The 21,594-nt window shown below is 35.3% G+C and overlaps 1 protein-coding gene across 2 annotated transcripts; it reads left to right on the forward strand.

Moving 5' to 3' along the window:
• The first annotated feature begins 13,969 nt into the window (after positions 1 to 13,969).
• LOC145045980 (uncharacterized) lies at positions 13,970 to 16,459 on the forward strand. 2 transcript variants are annotated; one of them, XM_078994267.1, is made up of 9 exons: positions 13,970 to 14,106; positions 14,297 to 14,482; positions 14,679 to 14,758; positions 14,825 to 14,884; positions 14,984 to 15,229; positions 15,321 to 15,383; positions 15,494 to 15,562; positions 16,057 to 16,102; positions 16,179 to 16,459. In XM_078994267.1, exons 1-9 carry the CDS (start codon positions 14,097 to 14,099, stop codon positions 16,247 to 16,249), a joined length of 831 nt encoding a protein of 276 aa, XP_078850393.1. In that variant the 5' UTR covers positions 13,970 to 14,096; the 3' UTR covers positions 16,250 to 16,459. The 2 variants fall into 2 exon arrangements, with proteins under 2 accessions (XP_078850393.1, XP_078850394.1); XM_078994268.1 differs by having other exon boundaries at positions 14,688 to 14,758.
• The last annotated feature ends 5,135 nt before the right edge of the window (positions 16,460 to 21,594 follow it).

The following is a 21,594-nucleotide window of genomic DNA, read 5'->3' on the forward strand; positions in this document are numbered from 1 at the left end:
TAGGCAAAAGTGAATTGATGCAATTCCATGAAATTACACTTTGTGCCCTTGCGAAGACGTTAGTGGAGCGTGTGTGGTTTACCGGCACACTAAATGGTTCTAAGCAAAGGTAGCAAAGGGTGACTCAATGTTTGTCATAGTTCGGTGGAGCGTGTGTGGTTTACCGGCACATCGAATAGGTGATTGTAACATGTGAGGGCACCATGTAGTTTGCATGGTTATTCACACCCGCTTTGTGATCCTCGGCATCCCAGTCACAAACTAGAGGGGCATATCGAGATTTAAACATGCCATTGAAATGTTCAATGAATCTCAAAGGATCTAGGAGTTTTCATAAATTTAAAACTTAAATTTCTTTTTCGTTTTTCATGGTGGAAATTAGTGAATCGTCATTCACTTACCTTCAGATGTTCTGCATTTGGGTTACGGCATCCCTCTCCCGAGTTGTAGGATATTGTGTTGGGTCCTAGCCTTGGAATTTCATTTGGGTGATTTACCAAGGACTCAATCAATCAACTAACTTGAATTCGTTTTTCTCCCGATGTCAAAGTTCGACAACTATGGTCTTCTCAAATCCCGTGGAACAAGCATTCCACATGAAGATGATATTCCACGATTCGATCGAGGAACAAGAAATCATGCTTCACTTCCTCCTCCTCCTCCTCCAATTATTCTCCCTAACCCACAAGATTGTAAAATTGAAAAGTTCAATATCACTCAAGCCCTTTTGGCAAGTAAACATAAAGAAGGAAAGTCGGTGTGTGCACACGTCCTAGGGATGAAGTCGCACATTGATAGACTAAGAATGATAGGATCCATTGTCGGTAAAGAGATGGCTGTTGATTGGGTTCTTCAATCACTTCCTAACTCATATAGTGAGTTCGTAAGAGAGTACTATATGATGAACCGCGACGTGACCCTTATAGATCTCACCTATATGCTTATTGCTGCTGAATCAGCAATGGTTTGGCGCAATAGAAAAGCAAAGTTGATTGGTGAATCTGCCTTCGAGACCTCTGTGGATATAGACAATGGCAATGAAAGACATGCAATGATCGAAAAGTTTGATCATAAGAGAAAGGCGATGTCTGAAGTAGTTCCATGTGTTGTTCCAAAAAGAGTCAATTTGCTTTTATTGCCAAGAGAAGGGGCATTAGAGACGAAGCTGCCCTATTTACCTAAGAGATCTAAGAGATGGGAGAGTCGAAACGTATGGCTCTAATTTAGGTAAAATCCATTGACTAACTCTTTTAAGCTTCATTCTAGGTACTGAATACATAATGTGATAAGATTACAATTGATGTTTAGAAGGATCAAAGAAAAGAAAAGAAGCTTAAGGGAAGAAGTGAGCAGAATCTAACCGTGAAGGAATGGATTTCGATTCCGTTTCTCGAAGATTAGATTCTTGAGCTACTACTTAGAGTTAGAATTAGATTGCTAAGAAAGATGTATTCGCATAAGTTTTTCAATGAGTTGCATTGTGAAAGACAAATTTTTCCGCAATAAAATAAATTTTGATTTTAAATTTTATTTATTTATCCTTACAATGGCGTGTATGAAAAATTGATGTTAAAATTATTAGCAATAATGGATTTGCTTCTTATTGTGTTATGGAAAGTCAAGAATTTACCAAATAGGGAGAGTTTCTCATCGCCCAAGTTTCAATTGGACAAAAACTTGGAATCATGCAACTTGGTTGCATGATGAATGAGAAATTTCATATTTGATAATTAGACTAATTCGTTAACAAAGTGTCAAGTGAAGGACTAGGAGATCGAGTACACAAAGTTGTGTGTTGATCAAGTTCACCATAAGAGTAACAAAGATATTCGTCATCATTTACTAAAGGTTTAGTAAATATGATTATACTTACAAGATTAAGTGTAATTTTGAATTGATTAAAGGGTTTAGATCAATAGCAAAACGAATAAGAAGAATCAAATAGGCAGAAAGATAAGAGTTTCTCCATTCTAAGAAGAAGGGAGAGTGGCTTTTATGCTTTATGATAGGTCTTAATGATTAAGAACCATATCTCAATTGATCCTCTAAGTGAGTCTTGGTACAATTGTATGTCCAAGAAGAGGAATCAAAGATTGATGAAATGGTCAAATCAAGAAGACAATCATACTTTGTTCCAATAACAAGTCTTAAAGTTAAGATTGTGACAATGAGTAAAAAGTATTAAAGGTTTATAACATTCATCAAATGTGGAAAGTTGTGATGTCTTGGATAAGACAAAGACCAACTATGACCAATTTATGAAGTGTTTTGATACAAGCTACACTAACTCTTGAAAATTTGTTTGTCAAGAAATGTTTATTGACAAAAGAATCTTATATGTCAAGGAGTCAGTGGGAGTCTTAATGGTCTCGAAAAGTTTCAAGAACAAATCAAATAAACCTTATCGATCATCACTAGCACACGAGTTGAGGTTTACAACCTATCGTAAAGACATTATTTTGTTTCTGTGCCAATCCAATCGAGTTAATTATGCATGTGAGTCCTATGAGTTCTCATTTGAATGCGTAAAAGGCAAGGACCTTGATCAATGAAAGGTACATTGATAGGAAAAAGGTAAGATACTTAACTACTTGGAAGACGTGGTGGGCAGCTGTGCTACCATAAGGCAAGAAATCAAGATTAAGAAAGTTCGATCCATATGAGTTTGAATTTGTCGTAAACTTTGGTTTTAACAAATTCGCATGGATAGGAACACATACACCGTTTAAATCTAAGTGTCATAAGATTTCCTCCTTCATGAAAATGATTGTGAGAAAATGCTTTCACTAAGAAAGATTTTAAAAGATAGTGATTGTAAAATTGCATTCTCAAATTCGATCATGGTTACGGCATCCCTTTCCATAATTTGAATTGTGAGGTTTGGCAATTAGTCTTAATTGTTAAGACACACATATGAACTATCTAAGGCAAAAGTGTATAAGTTCAAGAAGCTTGATAAAAGATTATCAAAGCACTAAGTATTAGAAACATGAACTTAAGAAATTCAATAAGTATTGTTTTTCTGGAAGTTAAGATGTTTATGAATACATGTCGAAGCTAGTGGGAGCATAAGTGTTATGTTTTATAATAATCATCATGATAGTGGGAGCATAAATGTTATGATTGTATGATTATTAAGGCACGTATTGCATAGTTGGCAATATTAATTATAGAAAACAAGAGTCATACTTTGCGAAGTTGTAAGAGTTGAAAGGTTGTTTTGCTATAATTAAGGGAGAGAATATTATGCTTCATTTCAAATCTAAAGGATTAGGTTGCGAAATGTTGATAAATTTAGTCAAAGGTACATAGTGTGTTCTTAAAATTTCGATTGTGATTACGGCATTCCTCTTTGCAATTCGAATTTTGAGAACATAGCAAATAAAACATTGTGCATCATGTCCCTTACGCTTCGGGTATAGGATCGATTGCAAATGCTTGACCATTCTAAAATTTTCCAAATGTCTAGTGCATTTAGAGGGAAAAGGGACTAGAATTGGTTTTGGACTAAAATAATTAAACAACTATCAAAGGACGATTCGAAGTTCGACGAGAATTGGTCGCTTGTGAGTAGTTGGAAGTATAGTATTGGAAATTATGGAAATGATTCCACATTAGATGGACAATATCAACATCATTACGAATAGATAAGATTCTATTAAGAATGAGTTGTCATATAGAAAATATGGAAGTGTGTCCATGTTGGGAAGTAAAATCTATGTCTAGATTAAAAACTTTATGCGAAAGGATGTTCAAAGGAATGTACTTTGAGTGAGAGACATCATATCTAAGGAATTGTCTTGTAACAATCTCCGATAGAGGAATTTGTAATATCATTGGCAATAGTCTTTGAGACTTTGGTGCAGTGACGTTACAAAAGGATCGTTGCATAAAGTGTTAGAATCTAGTATATTCTATAAGTAACAAGAATTTGACATTCTTACACTTAAGAAAATGGATTTGGTGTTGTAAAATGAGAATGATTGGAAATGTGTTCAATTTGTCTATTTCGCAAAAGTAAGAACCATAGGTAAACATTGTGTGCATGCTAGGAGCATGGGACAAGTGTTGGAATTAAAATGCGAAGTTGATTACCCGAAACGACAAATAATGAGTAATCGATATGGTGATAAATAAAACGTGTTTTGTTTATACTCAAAGGTTTGAGACCATATGGGATTAGTATTATTCTTGTGTTTCACCTTGCATGTTTTGACTTCCAGAATAATTGAGTTTATTAAGAATAATCGAATTATTCAAACGGGCCACAGTCGTTCATATGTTGGAAGTAGATATGAATGAAGACTGTCGTGAATTGGTGTGTGGATTGTCTAGAAGAGTATTAGACATAAGCAAATGTTTGCTGCAACGTTCATGAGTGCTTATGAATATGATTTGAGCATTGGATTAAACCCACGCTCACTTGGATCACTCCATGAATTGTATTATGAGTGATTGGTGAGACGATAACATCTTATATTCTTGAAACCGAGATGTGTGAGTTGTATCTTGCGAATCGGTTGCACATTGATAATATGTAAACGCACTAGTAACTTGGTGTTATAAAACATATTGTTGTGTGTGATTTGGTTAGTGAGTGCAAGCAAACATTGTATCAAAGTTTATCCGTTCCTTTTATCCAAAGTAGGATAAAAGCGATATCTTTGGGCCCCTCGATGGTTTAGTGATGACATACGTAAATGCTCGGCCGGGCTAGGGCTAATTTGATTTGTTCAATTAGTCTGTCGTCATAAATCAGAAATCGAGATATAGTACAAAGAGAATGATTAGAAATCATATCTCATACGATATCTAGAATGGAGGAATATATATGATCCCTTATCTAAGGACACGCGTATCTGATATGATCAGAGTTGACAACGGCTTTGGAAAGCTACGATTGCAGATCAGGATCTAAAGTCATACGCAGAATAGTTGTTAGACTTATCCAAGTGGGAGACTGTTGGATTAGTGTCTAAGTCCATAACTATTTTGGTATGTACTTGACCCGATGGTGCATGGTCCTTTTGGGTTGCCTTCACCAAAGCAACTTGATTGGAGAAATGAATAAAGAGAGAGAGGATAATATGATTTATTAATATGTTATAAGAATAACATATTAAAGGAGAAATCATATTTGTTTAATTAATATTGGTCAATAATTAATTAAGAATTAGTTTTGTGATCAAATGTAATTAATTAAACTAGAGGGGCTGAATTGTAATTATGTGATAGTTACAAAATAAGGTAAGGATTATCTTATATATATGGTGAACGAATTTGAGGTGTAAATCCCTTAGAATTCGAGTATGATAAGGATTCAAGGATTATCTTATTGGTTGCTTAATGGATAATCAACTAGATAAGGATAATGACTGAAACCCTATCTCTACACCTATATAAACACCCCTAGGGCCATGAATTCGTGTATCCCTTCCCAAGAGGTCCTAGATACGAATTCTAACCTCTCACTTCTCTCCTTATACCTTCTCCACTTGCTTATGGTGTTTGTAAGCCATTAGAGGAGTGACACTTGTGACTCTATGCATTCCAAAGACAATACAAGGAGATTTGGGATTGTTATTGTTACATAACAATCAAGGTATGTTCTTAAACCTAATTACATGTTAATATGATTACTTGCATGCTAGAATTAGGATTTATAGTCTTGGATTCAAAGCATGTACAATAGAGAAACCTAGATCCAAGCATTAGGGTTTGTATGAGCACATAGGATGTCTTATGACGAAAACCCATCATTATCCACCAGTAAAAAAGATAAAATGTATTTGTGGAAAAAAAAAAAAAAAGTAGGATTGTTTGAAAAAATTAACCAAGAAAATTGATGTTTCAGAAAATAACCACGAGTTTCACCAAGAGGGTCTTTACAGAATTTCTTTAGCCTCAAGGAATTGAAAAAGCTATGAGAAAGTGATGTGGTAGGGGTAAATTTGTAAAAACACAAAGAAAACATAACAAAATTGAAAGTGTGTTGCGAAAAAATTGTGTTTGAAATCGAAAAAATTGTGTTGAACTTACCAAAATCGAATTAAATATGTTTGAAATCGTTTGAAAAAATTGTGTTTGAAATCGAAAAAAACTTATCAAATCGTTTTTTGGCCATGATTATTCGAAGAACAATTCCTCAGAGGCATGTGTTTAAAGAACAATTCCTCAAATGCATGTTTTTTTCTGTCCCTCTGAGGAATTGTTCTTCAAACACATGCCACTAAGGAATTGTTCTTCGCATAACCATGGCCAAAAAACGATTTTGGTAAGTGTTTTCTTGTTTATTTAACGAGGTTTCACCATTTTTTACATACCATTGATTCAATGTAACAAATTAAACTATAAAACTATGTGTATATTTTCAATTCTGTTAAGTTTTTGTGTTTTTACAAATTTATCCCTGCTACGTCACTTTCTCAGAGTCTTTTCAATTCCTCAGAGTTGAAGGAGTTTCGCAGAGTCCCTCTCTGTTGAACTCATGGTTATTTTCTGAAACATTCATTTTCTTGATCATTTTTTTCAAACACCCCCATTTTTTTGGTCATTTTACAAATTTTCCCATGTTTAAATGTCAATGTCATTTCAGATTTACTACATCTTTATTAGGTTATACGGTATACCACACTCGAACAAGTTTGAGGGTCGATGTGGAGCTAGGCGGTTGCTCGGGCACATCACACCTCAACGAGCTCGAGCACCGAGTCGGATCAAGTGGTGCACCCACAACCTTTTCTCATTCTCTCTATGTGGAGGCCCTTAAATGTATGGATGGTATAAGGTAGTGAGTTGGGCATCTATGATAAAAGGACGTGGTTGATATGTTTATAGTTTTAAACATACAACAAACCATATTATCTATACATCTTTATTTTTTATTTATTTAAGACGAAAAAAATGCTTTCCAAATCAAAATAAAGATTTTACTAACAAAACTAAAGAAATTACTATAAATTCATTACTCTAAAAATAAAAATTACATTGATAAAACTAAATTTATTAATCCTCATATTGTAACGTCCGGTTCCTTATATGTAATTAAATCAAAATTTATTCACTTATACGTAGAAACTCAACGAGTTGGAGGCCCCAAACTCGTCGAGTAGGAAAGGAATTGGACGCGGGTTATAAAGTCTACTCGACAAGTTGAGGAGCCTCAACTCTACGAGTAGGATGGCAAAAATGAAACCCTAATTTTAGGGTTTTGTACCCTATTTAAGGACCTTAATGCCTCATTGTGTCCTCCCGCATCGCCCCCCTCAGTCCAGCAAGCCCTAATTCGTGAGCTTGAGCCCTCTTGAGTGTGGGGGAGTGAAAAGAGAGTGATTTTTGGTATTTTCTTGAAGGAGTTGAAGTTGGAGGTGTTTAGTTGAAGGAAGAAGCTTTGGATCCTGGGGTTTCTCTGTTAAGGCAGGCATATTAAGGTATAAAGTCTATACCTTGACCATTCATTTGCTAGATCTCTTCATGGAGGAGTTTAGTGCTTTTAGTAGCTTGTTTTGAAACCATTATTGGATTTGATCATGCTTTGAGATCATGACTTCAGATATAGACGTTCGTGGCCTCATGAGACTGAAAGTTGCCAACTTTATCTAGTCTTGGCCTTTCCCCATGCCTTAGGCCTCTTTTGGAGCTTAGTTTTGGTGTTTTTAGCTTATTGACACCATTCATGGACGTAAAGTTATCAACTTTACGTGATATTCTAGCCTTAGGGGACCAGATCTATGGTTTGAAAGTGTTGGACTCGATGGAAAGTGACTGAATGGATTAATACTTTGGGGACTCGACTAGTTGTTCATCCAACTCGTCGAGTTGGATCGTGGTCCCCTGATCTTTCGGATTTCTGAGCAACTTGATGAGTCTAGAAGATGACTCAGTTAGTTGGCTAAGGTTTTCTAAGTTCTGAAGAATGAAGAATTCGACGAGTTCAAGGAAGGACTCGACGAGTTGTATGGAACAATATCGATCCTGTTATAGGAAAGAACTCGATAAGATAAAGGAGAACTCGACGAGTTAGATTGCGATTTCAGGGTTTATGATTCATGGAACTTGACGAGTTGATGGACCAACTCGGCGAGTTGAGTCAACCCAAGAGGTTGACTTTGACCAGCGTGTTGACCTTTGACTTTGACTTTGACCCAAGTTGGTGACTTGGGCGGTAAGGGGTTATAAGTACGGAGGAATAATTAAAGAAAATGTTTATGTGTAGGAGTCGAGAGGGGTTGATTTTAGAGCAGGAGTTCTTGCAGGTACTCCTAGTTATCGGGGAGAGTTACCTTCTAGTAGAAGTGGGTCGAAGACACCAATGTCGGCTCACTCATAGTTGAATATAGTTGAGATGATTGTCTTTGTGATAATTGTATGGTATGCCACTATCTATTATGTTTTATGTGCTAGTATGCTATGATGTTATGTGATAGTTGTAGGAAGGGTAGGCTAGACCCCGTAGCCGGTCGAGCTAAACCGGAGGGTAGGTCGAGCACCCATATATGCTTGATATGGGTAGGTCGGGCACCCCATGTATGCCTGACAGTATGTTATGATATGTTATTATGTGGTAATGGTAGGGGTGAAATAGTCCCGTAACCGGTTGAGATAAACCGGAGGGTAGGTCGGGCACCCAGATATGCCTTGTAGGGGTAGGTCGGACACCCTGGTATGTCTGACAGAGGTAGGTTGGGCACCCCAGTATGCCTGACATGGGTAGGTTGAACACCCCGGTATGCTCGGCAGGGCACCCAGATATGCTCGGTAATATGTTTATTGTATGGTATGTGGTGTGATGGGGGAACTCACTTAGCTTCGTGCTTACGGTTTTCAGTTTTGGTTTCAAGTACTTCTTTTTCAAAAGGAAAAGGAGTTGGCAGGATCGCAACGCATCACACTATGATTTCCGCATTATGAGATCTTTGGGAGTTGTACTCTGATAATACTTTTCTATGGCATGATTTAGTTATTTGAAATATCGGTTTTTTATTACGAAATGAGTTAACAATAACACTATGGATGTTTCAGATTACTGGTTTTATACTTAATTAAAAATGAAAATTTTGGCTATAAATTTTGGGATGTTACAAGTTGGTATCAGAGCCTTGGTTTGAGGGATTCGGACACACCTTTGGGGTTTCTGGACTCAAATCGAGGATTTGAAAGATTTTTACAAGAAAATAATTTTTCTAAAATTTAAAATAAAGAGTATTTTATAAAGAACAAGGAGTGTGATGCGTGCAATCGGTCGAGCTTAAGTAAATTTTCCCAATATACCATACATGTTTGTTATTATTATATGATATGATTTGCATGCTAGATTAAAGCTAAGTATCTAGGATAGGTGCCTTTGTATGCTTGTATGAGCTTGTAGATTTGCATGTTATAACTGATCAGCCAGTGGTAAGATAGCCTGTTTAGGTTATGCCTGATTGTATGAGCCTTTGAATTGCATATACAGATTCCTGATTGAGGATAAAATGGTTTAATTGGAGTATGTTGGTTAGATTTTCCATTGTCAAAATGCTCCTTGCTTTGTGCTTTATGGGACTCTTAGTGATGGGAGTTAGCTACTGAGTGAATATGATAAGTCACATGGGACACAAGCCAAATAATCTCAGAGTGATGGACTTGACCCTATTACGCAACTTTTGTCTAGGTCCAACAATTATAGGGATGTGTCTTTTACTCGAAGGATTATCTAATCTTTGTTGCATGTGGCTATATTCATGAGGTATCTAGTTGACATTATTGGGAATCTTTCAGCAGTTGAGAACTAAGTGGGTTCGGGAACCTAGGAAAGCCTAGGATATGCTTCAATGGTTAATAATAAGGTTTAGTGAGACTTGGGTGCATCAGTTTGAGGAAGTGACTTGGAGGATTTGGGAGGATTGCTGAGGAAAGTATGGATAGGTGTGGAAGGTAGTGTTATGCCAATACTACTGAAAGCACACGATCCATACTCGAATCAGTGAGAGTCTTGGAGAATCTGAGAAGCTTCGGGGAGGAGAATCCTTGAGTATGTCTTGATCATTGGTTTTGATGGTTTTTCAGTTTAGAGATGAGCACTCGAAGAGATGGTACTGGTTCAAGATTAGGTATCGGCTTAGGTGGTAAGCCAATCGAGGGAAGGACTACCAATGTTTTGAGTTCGCGTTGGATTGAGGAGATGGAAGGTGTTTTCCGCACTAGTCCCTACTACATAGGAACCAAGGTTCAGTTCGCCTTGGATCTCTTGTACCGGGGGGCAAGGACTTGATGGGAATTAATTGCGTGATCTATTGCGCTTTCTGAATTGGAGATTATGTCTTGGGAAGAGTTTGTGACCCGGTTTGAGGCAGAGGATGTTCCAGCTGTTGTAGTTCAGCCATTAGCAAGTGAGCTAGTGAGTATGACAGGGTGTCATACCCTGAAGGATATGACTTCCAGAGTTCGAGGATGCGAGATCAATTTGGAGCACCTTGGGAAGAAAGGGTCATGCCAGGTACGTATAGTAGAGGGTCCCGGGAAGAGATCCATGACTTCTGATCGTCAGGTGAAAGGCCAGTAGGGCCGGAGTCAGTGCAACACATGCGGTAAAGTGCACAGGGGAGTTTTCCATTCCAAGGTTTTAGGCTGCTAAAAGTATGGCAGGGTTGGCCACGTCAGCAAGGATTGTCCTCAGAGGGCAAGCCCATTATGCTTTTGTTTGTAATCGGGTGGGTCATAAGAAGGCCAAATGTCCAACGATGAGGAGAGGATAAGTGAGCGCGCCTGCCCCAGACACTTTGAGGATCACTGACGGGCAAGAGGGTAAAGCAGGAGCCCAAACAAAGAGGAGTCGGACTTATAGTGACATGCACGAGAGATCACGATTACAAAAGGCGACGTTGCGGGTATATACCTGTTGCTCTTATCAGTTCCATCCGTATTTGTGGTTATTTTCTTGCATCAGATTTGGGTAAGTATATACTTCTTGTGTTTGGATTGTATTTTCAAGAAATGTCATATGCCAATTGCATACCATGAAATACTAAGTAATTAATGAAAGGTTGTTTTTCGTGTTGCTAGTTATGGGGTGTTCAGTGTTATCTCGGTTCGTAGTAGAGATTTGTCAGGGGCATTATGGGAGGATATGTGATTAGTGTCTGTAGGATGATTATTCTGCATCGTCAAAATTCAGTGGTTTTGGTAACCGTTATTGATTGGTCATTAGGAGCACCAAGGGAAGTGGCTTGTTGCTAAGGTATTGGTTGGAGCATCTGTCGTTAGGCTTTAGGATTTGAGTGCGGTATAATTTCAAGCATCAGGGGCAATCAATCTAGTGAATTTGGTTTTGTGTTAATTAATTAAAAAATTTAATTTTAATTTTGGTTCATGTTGGCCACTTGAATTAGGGTTAGATCATCCAAGTTATTTGATTTACAAAATCCATAATTGTTCTGTGAATTAAAACAAGTAACAAACATTAATTTGATTTCCATTGAATGATTTTAATGTAAACCAAAATCACACATTCTTACGCCCCCAAGCTTGTGAGGAGTATTGGATGTTGTTGGGAACATTCACACAAAACTTAGTGCAATCTTTTAGTTTAATTTTAAGAGCTTGTTTAAATTATATTAGAAGGGTTAGGTTTAATTCAAAGAACTTGTTTTGGTTAAACAATTTGGTGAATGGGAAGTGTTAGAGCTCGTTAATGTTTCCAAGTACCAACTTAGATTAGAATTCAATTTGACATCAATCATTATTAGCCTGCATCATTAGGAAAATAGAACTCAAAACCGGATCGTTTTTAATTTTGTTTCTTGTATTTCTTTTACCATATTTCAATTTAGTTTTATTCGTTTTTAATATCCTCATCCGTATTTACTTTTTATGCAATAGGAATAAAAACATGATTATTTTGGTGTATTTATGGATTAAAACCGAGTCTTTGAGGATCGATCCTGTTTGCTACTATTACTATTATTTATAAATCATACGAGTACAAATAAGATTTATTTGTTTGATAGATTCGACACCCATCATGGTTGCATTGGAGCTTGTAGATCCAGACTTTGTTCACCTTGATCTTTCTTCTAAAGGTGACTTGTAGAGCTGACTGTCAGAGCAGAGATTCATTCATATTGTTTTCAAGCTGGGATGTGAGTTTTCCTCACTACACTTACAGGCCGAAGGCACCAATGGCAACCCATTGGATTGATATGCTGGTTTACCATATGTTTCTATGTTGCAGTGATATGTTAGATTTGTATATTGGTATATAGGATGTTGTTATGCTGTAGTGATATGTTAGATATGTATCCTGGTATATAGGATGTTGTTATGTTGTAGTGATCTATTAGATCTGTATGACTATCGTATCTGCTAGCTATTGACTGTTATGGTGAGATGTGAGTTTTCCTCACTGCACTTACGGGTCGAAGGCACCAAGGCCGACCCATTGGATTGATATCCTGGTTTACTGTATGTTGCTATGTTGTAGTGATATGTTAGATCTGTATCCTGATATATATATATATATATATATATATATATATATATATGATGTTGTTATGTTGTAGTGATCTGTTAGATCTGTATCGTGGTATATAGAATGTTGTTATGATGTAGCTATTGACTGTTATGGTTTGTTGGGTTGAGGTGGTCTTGCTTTGTGCTGAATACCAAGACACCAAGGGCGGTCCGGATAGACTGAAGGCCTGCGAGGCGGTCGAGTTAGGCCGAAGGCCCAGAGAGCGGTCCAGATAGGCTGTAGGCCCGGTGTGGCAGTGCAGTCATGTTAAAGGCTTTAAGAGCGATCCAGATAGTCTGTAGGCCTGCGAGGTGGTCCAGTCATGCTGAAGGCTCACATCTGCATGTTATTGTTATTATGTCATGTGTTGGTACTTTGGGGGAAACTCAATAGGCTTCGTGGTTACGGTTTTGGTTTATTGTTTTCAGGTACTCCAGATGATTGTGGGAAAATGAAGCCATGATCGTGCAGATCTTCCTGTATTTATGACATCGGATCTTAGGATACTCTGAGTTTGAATAATACTTTTGAAACATTGGTTTTATAAACACTTTATGGAAGAAATGAGTTGTTTTGAAAAGTTAAATTTTATTGTGATTTTTGGATGTTACATACAAGTAGTAGTGCATAAAATAAACACACCACTAAAAAATCTAAAAATCACATAAGAGTTTATTTATTTAACTTTTTCAAAATTCATAAAAGATACAAGTATTTTGTAGTCAAATTGTCTGAATTTGTAGTCAATATGTATGAACTTGGGATCAAAAGTGGCAATCCATGATAATGATGATATTTAGAAAATTAAAAATTTGAAAAATTACCCTACTTTGTAGCTAAACAAACATAAAACATGACTACTTGACCTCCAAATTTGAAGTGTGATAAAACACAATGAACAAAATTCACATAAAACGGACTTGGTATGAAAAGTTATAGATGTTCAAAGTTGTTATTGTTTCATATTTTTCACCGATGAACTTAAAAGTATGATTTTTTGATTTCCAAATTAGATGTGAGATATGTTCATGGATCGATCTTTTTACTAACACAATAAGAAATAAAAAAATCAATACGAACAAACTTTATATGAAAAAGTTATACAAAGTTTGGAAAAAAAAACTAATTTTTTCATATGTGATGTAGGACAAACCATATAAATTATTGCAGATTTACGTGTATATATATATATATGACTTACCAAAATTATGACTATTTTAAGCATTTTCTATTTTTGGCTATTTTACAGAACTTAAAAAAAAAAAAAAAAAAAAAAACTATCATAATCATTTTCCTAAAAATAATTTCCAAGTAATATCCACTCCAATATTAATCATTTTATTAAACGAATTAACTTTTAAAAGTAGGGTATTGGTCAAAAGTCAAAACAACACAATTATAGTATTGTACGGTTGTCAGCAGCCCAAAACAAGATGGTTGGGCCTCGAACGTAACGGAAGAAGATTACAGATTACTGCACATACAGTCCAACCACTTCCACCTGTTATAATTTCGTCTTCTTCCTCCCTTCTTCTTTCAACTTCATCTTCACAACCCCACTTTGAATTCGATCACAACTGCAACTCCCAGAGCCTCACCGGCTTCAATGGCTGCCTGTAAGTCCCCCTCTTTATGCTATGGCGTTCACGTTTCAACCCTAAATCGATTGTGCATTTTCACACAAAGTCATTTGTTGGCACTTTGAGTTATTTTCTAGGGTTCTATGTTCACAATTGGATTGATTATAAGGCGTGCATTATGATGTAGCTCGAGATTTTGATCGTGCATTTGAATTTTTGTCACCAGGTAGCTTTGGGGCTTCAAGTTTGAGAATTCACAAGGGTCCTGCTATTATCGAATCAACTAATTCACAAAAGAATTCGCATGTTGTAAGGCTCTCAAATTCGCCGAAGTTTGATGGTTTAGTGTTATCACAACGTTCAAGGAAGGCATTCAATCGGTGTCTTTGTTTGCCTACCAAGAACGCCCAATGTAAGAAATTTCCTTTCAATCGTTTGTTTATACATAATTGTTCTAAAGTTATAATAAATTCATTAGGGTTTAATTGATTTCTTCGTACAAAAACTGATACTTCACCAAATTGTACATTAATAAGATCGATCCATGACATTCATGATCCGCATAGCTTCTCAAAACATTCATATTCAAAAATCATAAAATGTTACAGCTGATACAGACTTAGAAGCTTGTTCAAAGGTGGAAAAATCATCCGAATCAACAAGTCAACTCACTCCAAATGCTTCACATGTAAGTGATTCATAAACACGTGTACACAATTCATTCATCCATTTATCTTTTATACACTATTTACAGGTGGAGTCTCTTCTAACACGAATCTGTGATACAACCTCAATTGCAGAGTTTGAACTGAAAGTAAGTAGTAACAAATTTTGTAACAACGAATAACCCTTTTTTATCTAAGTATTATCATGAAATTCTTATATTCTTTTTGTTGTTGATAACTATTATCAGCTTGGTGGATTCCGGTTATATGTACTGAGGGACTTGACCGGAAAAAGTTTGATTCCTCCACCACCACCTCCGGTCAACGGTGTAACTGTGGAGTCAACTGAACAAAATGGGTCATCATCATCATCATCATCATCATCATCATCATCCTCTCTAGCCATTACTAAAGCTGCACCTAGTTCTGGTGGGATTCAGAGTTTTCTTGATACAGCTGCAGATGATGGATTGATTATAATTCAGTCTCCCAGGGTGAGTAAAACAATATATATTTTTTATAATTTATAACGGGTAAGTCTTTTTTTTTTTTTATAAAATTTGAAACTTGGTTAAAAAAAAATAGGTTGGGTACTTCAAAAGATCACGCACCATTAAGGGGAAGCGAGCACCTCCATCATGCAAAGAGGTAATATACTGTTGTGTGAATCTTCACCCATAAAATAAAATAATCATATTTTTTAAAGTTTTAAATATCATTTGTTGTATTTAATAATATTTGCATCATTATTTTAACAGAAGCAAATCGTAAAGGAAGGGCAAGTTATTTGTTATGTCGAGCAGCTTGGTGGAGAGCTTCCCATTGAGGTTTATTTATTGGCAACTATTTCTTTTTTAGACTGAATGAATGGTTTGACCATGAAGAAAATGACCATTTTACCCTTTTGTTTAGAACTGACATTGAATAGTAATTGATCTTCTATTTGATGACCTTTAGAAATCGAAATTGTAAGTGGACCATAATTTAAAAAAACATGATTAATAACTTTAGATTGAACATAAGATTTAGTAAGGTAAGGTCAAATACACAAGTCAAATCCAAATATTTGTTACCATTGATTTGAATATGTTTATAATGAAAACAAAATAAGGATAGAGTTTGTTTAATGGGTAGAAATGAGTTCTTAATAGATAAAGATATCTTACTCTTAGTTAACCCAATAAGCCCATTTGTTTATATAAAGTCAAAAAGAAACACCACTATATAATATATGAGAAAACGTAAGTAAGAAATAAATGATGACAAATTATAAAAAGAAACAACAGCTGACACTTTTCTTTTATGTTTTTTTTTTTTTCAGTCTGATGTAGGTGGAGAAGTTATTAAGATACTTCGTGATGATGGTGGTATGTATAACTTATTTTTATTAAATACAACTAATATTAGTTATTTTTTTAATATATGTTTTATTTATATGAACAGAACCCGTGGGATATGGTGATGCTTTGATTGCAATCCTTCCTTCATTTCCTGGAATCAAGAAGCTTCAGTAGGTGTGGTGTGGTGTGTCACTCTGTTTTTTCTTCATTTGTTGAGATTGGATGATTGAAGTACTCATACATGCATATAATTAAATCCATCAAAAAAGCAAGAGAATCTTTGAACTACCATTTTTAGGAAGAATATTTTTTTTTTTTTTTTAAAATATATATTTATGGCCTGTATGACTGAGCTCACATCTAATAAAGGTGTAAATTGAGACCTTTTTTGGAGTTTCATTTTCAAATTTCAAGATTTTGCATACATGAGAAGGTAAATGGTAAATGACAGTGTCCTATAGCTTGGCGAACATGTCACCACCTATATCTATATAAATTACTATATTTTTAACTTTTAACTGTTGTGGATAAATTATGTTTAAAAATATTAGAGAAAATAACACATGGGAAACTTGGAATAAAAGTATAAATCAGGGAAAAGTTGTAAAGTGCTAGGTTGTAGTTTTTATCAAGTAAAAAGCAGATAATGTTTGTTGTGGAAATTATTATGTGACATTGAATAATTAGACCATCCGTTATACCCACCACATACCACTTATGTGGTGGGTGCCACATCAGTACCACATTCCACTACTACTAACATGAGATACTTACCACTAAACACACCACTCCATCTCATTTTTTTTATTTAAATTTAATTCAAAAATGCATTAAAAACATTTTTTTAATACTAGTTTTTCCATTAAATTAGAATACCAAATTACATTAAATAAAAACTAAATTAATTGAAATTAAAAAATAAAATAAAAATAACAATCAAAATAAAATTTACATTAGTTAAATTTAAAAAAAAAATTAAAAAAAACATTAAAAAAAACTAAAAATTCCAACCATAAATAAAATAAACTACCCCCTACGCCTACGTCGGGCTCGAACCGACTCTTTCATTGCTCGGAAAAGTTCCAAGTCTTCGCCCTCAAGGTCGTCCACTTTCATTTTCAGGATTTCTATATCGGTTTTTGTTTGGAGGGTCTCTTGTGCCTCTTGAAATGATGTTCGTGCTTCGATCATTTTTTGTTCCATCCGAGTTATCACATCGGCCTTCGTTTCTTGAAGTTGCACATATCGATCAAATTTATCGCCAAACATATCCATAACACTAGAATTCGAAGATGTTGACGCCGCTTTTTTTGCTTTATTTCTTCCAACGGACCGACGAAGAGGTTGGTCGTTTTCAAGATCTATCGGATCGTCGTTGATGTCGATGTGTGTTCGGCCGTCCGATTGTTGAGAAGTTCCATCGGTGTTTCTCGAACGCTTTGAACCGGAAGATTGGGAACTTCCTTCCGTTTGCTCTTTCCATTTTGGGGTGTCTTTCAATTATAGCCACGGTTTCATATACGGAAAAGCTTTGCGTGTTGGCGTTGTTTTTTCAAATGTGTCCATGGCTGCCTTGAAAACATCAAAATCGTCCGAGCCGCTTTTGCGTATGTTTAGGAGGTTGTTGTAGATTCCTCCAAACTCGGTGCATTTTAGTCGAATATCTCACCATTTCGACGTAATTTGATCGGCATTTTGAGTTTCACTTTCCATTAACTCGTAAAAAATGGCTCGGACTTTTTCCCAAAAACTTCTGTAAGGCTGGCTATCTCCTACAATTGGATCTTCGGAAGCCGCCACCCATGCCTCCGCTAACTTTTTTTCTTCTTCTTTTGTCCATGGGACCCTTTCTTGGGTGGTAGTGGGTCGGGCCGGTTTTTTTTCCTTTTTTCTTTTTTGGTTGAGGTGGTGGTGAAGGTTGCGTTTCCGGAACAAAATCCGGCGAAAGTGGTGGTTGTGAAATTGGTGGTTGTTGTTGTTGTTGTGACGATTGTTGTTGGAGTTGTAGTTGTTGGAATTGTTGAAATTGTTGGTATTGTTGTTGCATTTGTTGTTGTCGGAAAGCCGGAAAAGGTTGATCTTGTTGTTGGAAAAGTGGTGTTTGTTGGATAAGGGAACCACTTTGAAGTAGATTGATAAAACCGCCTTGAGGTGACTCCATAGTTGGGAATCGTCGAGGTGTTGTATCTAACGCAAAAGCGTTATCGGGTTTGTGATTTCTGTAGTTTGGAGGGGTATTTTGGTTGGGATCCATGATTTTTGGTTGTGAAGATGTAGTGTGTAGTTTGTGTATAGAGAAAGAAAAGAATAGTGTAAAAAATAAGGAGTAAAAATGTGGTATTTATAGGTAAATAAATTGTTTATTATTATTTTTTTTTTACAAAACTAGTTCAACGGCTAGATAACGGTCCATTTTTGCATCTTGAATCTCATTGGCCGTGCGAGTTTGTTGCCCGATAACGAGCCACCACGAGACAACGGGGTGGTGTGCACGCCCGTTGTTCGTGGCCAGCTCGACCACGAAACTCCTCGTCGAAGGTATACCGTTTGGCCTTATAATCTAAGTGTATTAACAATGTAAGAATGAGGTTTTTTTTTTTTTTTTTTTTTTTTTTTTTTTTTTTTTTTCTAAACCCATTTATCCCCGACAGTTCGACCAGGTCACACCAAACAACCTCAATGACAAATGCCCTTTTGTTTTTGGGAAAATTACAAATTTAGCCTAACACTAGAGGGTAGGAAATCACAACTATTGCTAATGAAAAACACTATTTTTTGTTATTTAAAAAAAAATAATGAAAAAATTAGACTATTTGTAATTCTCTTTTTATTTTTTAGTTACCCCAAAAAATGCCATTTCAAAGCCGATTAAAAATTGTATCTTAAAAAAACACATAATTTCTTAAATAAATCCATACAAGTCATTTCATTTTTATCAATCTCATAATTTTTGTACTTTTTTTGTTTTTATTATTGTTTTATAATAAGTAGTTTTTATAAAATTTATTTTCTTTTATTATTATTAAACATAAATTTAGTAATTATCGAGTATTTTTCTTATTATTTTTTATAACTTTGTTATTTTATGTACAAATTTATTATTTTCCAAAAACTGTTATGTATTCATGTTTTGCAACAATACTCTTTATGTTTTATTATTTTTATAGTTTGTCAAATATACTCTATTTTAACTACTTTTATATTGATATATTTTTCAAATGATTTTTTTTAATAAAGGTTAACATTTTATCTTTTGGAACTCATCAAATATATACGAACTGCTTATAGGTTATGTATTATTAAATTAGAAACATTTAAAAATTACAATATAAACCACTAATTTTTATTATCGTTGTCTCTTATTTCTTCAACTAAATAGAATTGTTATGAACAAAACCAAATTAAATATACAACACTCTAAATACAACTGATTTGATATTTTTCAATGTTAAGAATAATATATATATATATATATATATATATATATATATATATATATATATATATATATATATATATATATATATATATATATATATAGGGTTAGGTTATATTGTTTTCACTATCTATTGTGTGCATGTATGATTGATTCTAGACTAATCATTTTAGTTATTTTAAGAAAGTAATTAATGCATATTACATGTTAAAGATATAATGAATATTAATTACATCTTCAACATTTAATATGCATTAATTAATTTCTTAAAACAACTAAAATAATTGGTCATAATCAATCATACATGCACATAATAGATAGTGAAAACATTTGAACCTAACTCTCTCTCTCTCTCTTTCTCTCTCTCTCTCTCTCTCTATATATATATATATATATATATATATATATATATATATATATATATATATATATATATATTGAAACAGCAAATCTAACATACTCGTAAACTATTGCTTATATCCACCTATGTCCACAACGAGACTTGAACGTTTAAGCTTTTTTTGTTCATAAACTTGTTTTCTTATACAGAATGGCGGAAAGTAACAAGTATCTTATGGTTATTAAATTTAATTAAAAATATAAATATAAATATTAGGCTTTAATTGATTACAAAAAAGTTTAAAAATAAAATAGTTAGAAGATTTATTGAAAATAAAACTCTTTTCTTGTTTTTGTGAACGTTTTATATAGTTCGTACAAGGAATATCAATAATAATAGTGAGAAAATGTATTTCTTCTTAGACGCGAGGTAAATACATATACACTTTTTAAATTTTGAGAAAATGACAAATAGAAAAGTTAACAAAATAATAGGGATGTGTATGAGACTGTTTGGTTCAATTATTAGTTAAAATCGAATCATAATGTAAAATCCTGTTTTGGATCGTCCGATATTAGGGTTTGTGGGCTGCAACCCGGGCATGAGGAAGTCTCGGGGTTGCGGCGAGTTGCTGGAAGCGTAGAGCACCGGGACACTTTTCCGAGGATATGAGATTCATTAAGGAACAGAGTTATATTGAGGAAGCAATGGAAGTTTGAAGTTATGGCATGATAAGTCCTTTAATTGAAAAAGGTGGCAGTGGAGTATGTCGGGCGTACGTGTGTGTACGCTTAGCGTACTCATGTGCGTGACTTTTAAATGGAGCCACCTAGTACGCTGGGCGTACCAGAGGGTACCCTGCGCGTACTAGGCACTAAATGGAAACCCTAATTTTGGATATGTCCCCATATAAAGAATGAGATGGTCTCATTCCTGGCCACCATCCTCAGTCAATAAACCCTCTCAAACCCTAATCCTCGTTCTTGAGCTTGTAGGTGACCATGGGGGCCTTTAAGTGTTATTGTGGGATTATTGGAGTGAAGAAGGAGCATGGAAGAGAATAGAGTTGGAGCCTAGGCTTTGGATCTGAGCTTTTCTATGGTTGGAGCATCATTTGAAGGTATAAAGTTCAAAGCTTTCCCATCCTTTTGTTTTGTGCATGATATTGTCCATTTTAGGGTTTTTGGTCCCAAAGCTTGAGGCTTTATGAGTTGTTGCACTCCAGAGCTTAATAACCGTCATTTTAAGTGTTTCTAGTGGAGAGGATCCATAAAAATGAGGTCTTGAACGTGAGAATCATCTCATGCATGAGATATGAGCATTTTGAGTTAAGAGAGTACGAGTTTTGTGTGTTTGTAACCTTATCAGCCATGCAAAGGCTTAAAGTCACTGACTTTATGGAGTAGGAGCTATAATGGAGTCTAGATATGAGAAATAAGCTAAGGTCTTAACGGGTTAAGACCAAGAGAATGGACCAAGCAAAGCTGAGTGTACACTCAACGTAAGATCCAGTACTCCCCACATACTAGGTTGGTGTCCCCGATCAGTTTCATGCATGCGTGAGTACGCTGAGCGTACCAAGGGAGGTACGCCCTGTGCAACCTCACTGTGGACTTTTGGGCTAAGTCTCATTTTGGGCCTTGAGGGTTGGGCCTGGACCTTTGGGCTTGTGTATTAGGGACTTTGAATAGAGAAACATTATACTGTGCTTTGGGCCATTGGGTTGGGCCTATTGTTTAGATT

The sequence above is a fragment of the Lactuca saligna genome, chromosome 5 (genome assembly GCF_052625555.1).
Source record: "Lactuca saligna cultivar CGN05327 chromosome 5, ASM5262555v1, whole genome shotgun sequence".
NCBI lineage: Eukaryota > Viridiplantae > Streptophyta > Magnoliopsida > Asterales > Asteraceae > Lactuca > Lactuca saligna.

What these genes read in the sequence shown, in the direction of transcription:
- LOC145045980 (XM_078994267.1), top strand. An exon ending in TCACTCCAAATGCTTCACAT is followed by an intron (nt 14,759 to 14,824) that starts GTAAGTGATTCA and finishes CACTATTTACAG; the next exon opens with GTGGAGTCTCTTCTAACACG. An exon ending in TTGCAGAGTTTGAACTGAAA is followed by an intron (nt 14,885 to 14,983) that starts GTAAGTAGTAAC and finishes AACTATTATCAG; the next exon opens with CTTGGTGGATTCCGGTTATA.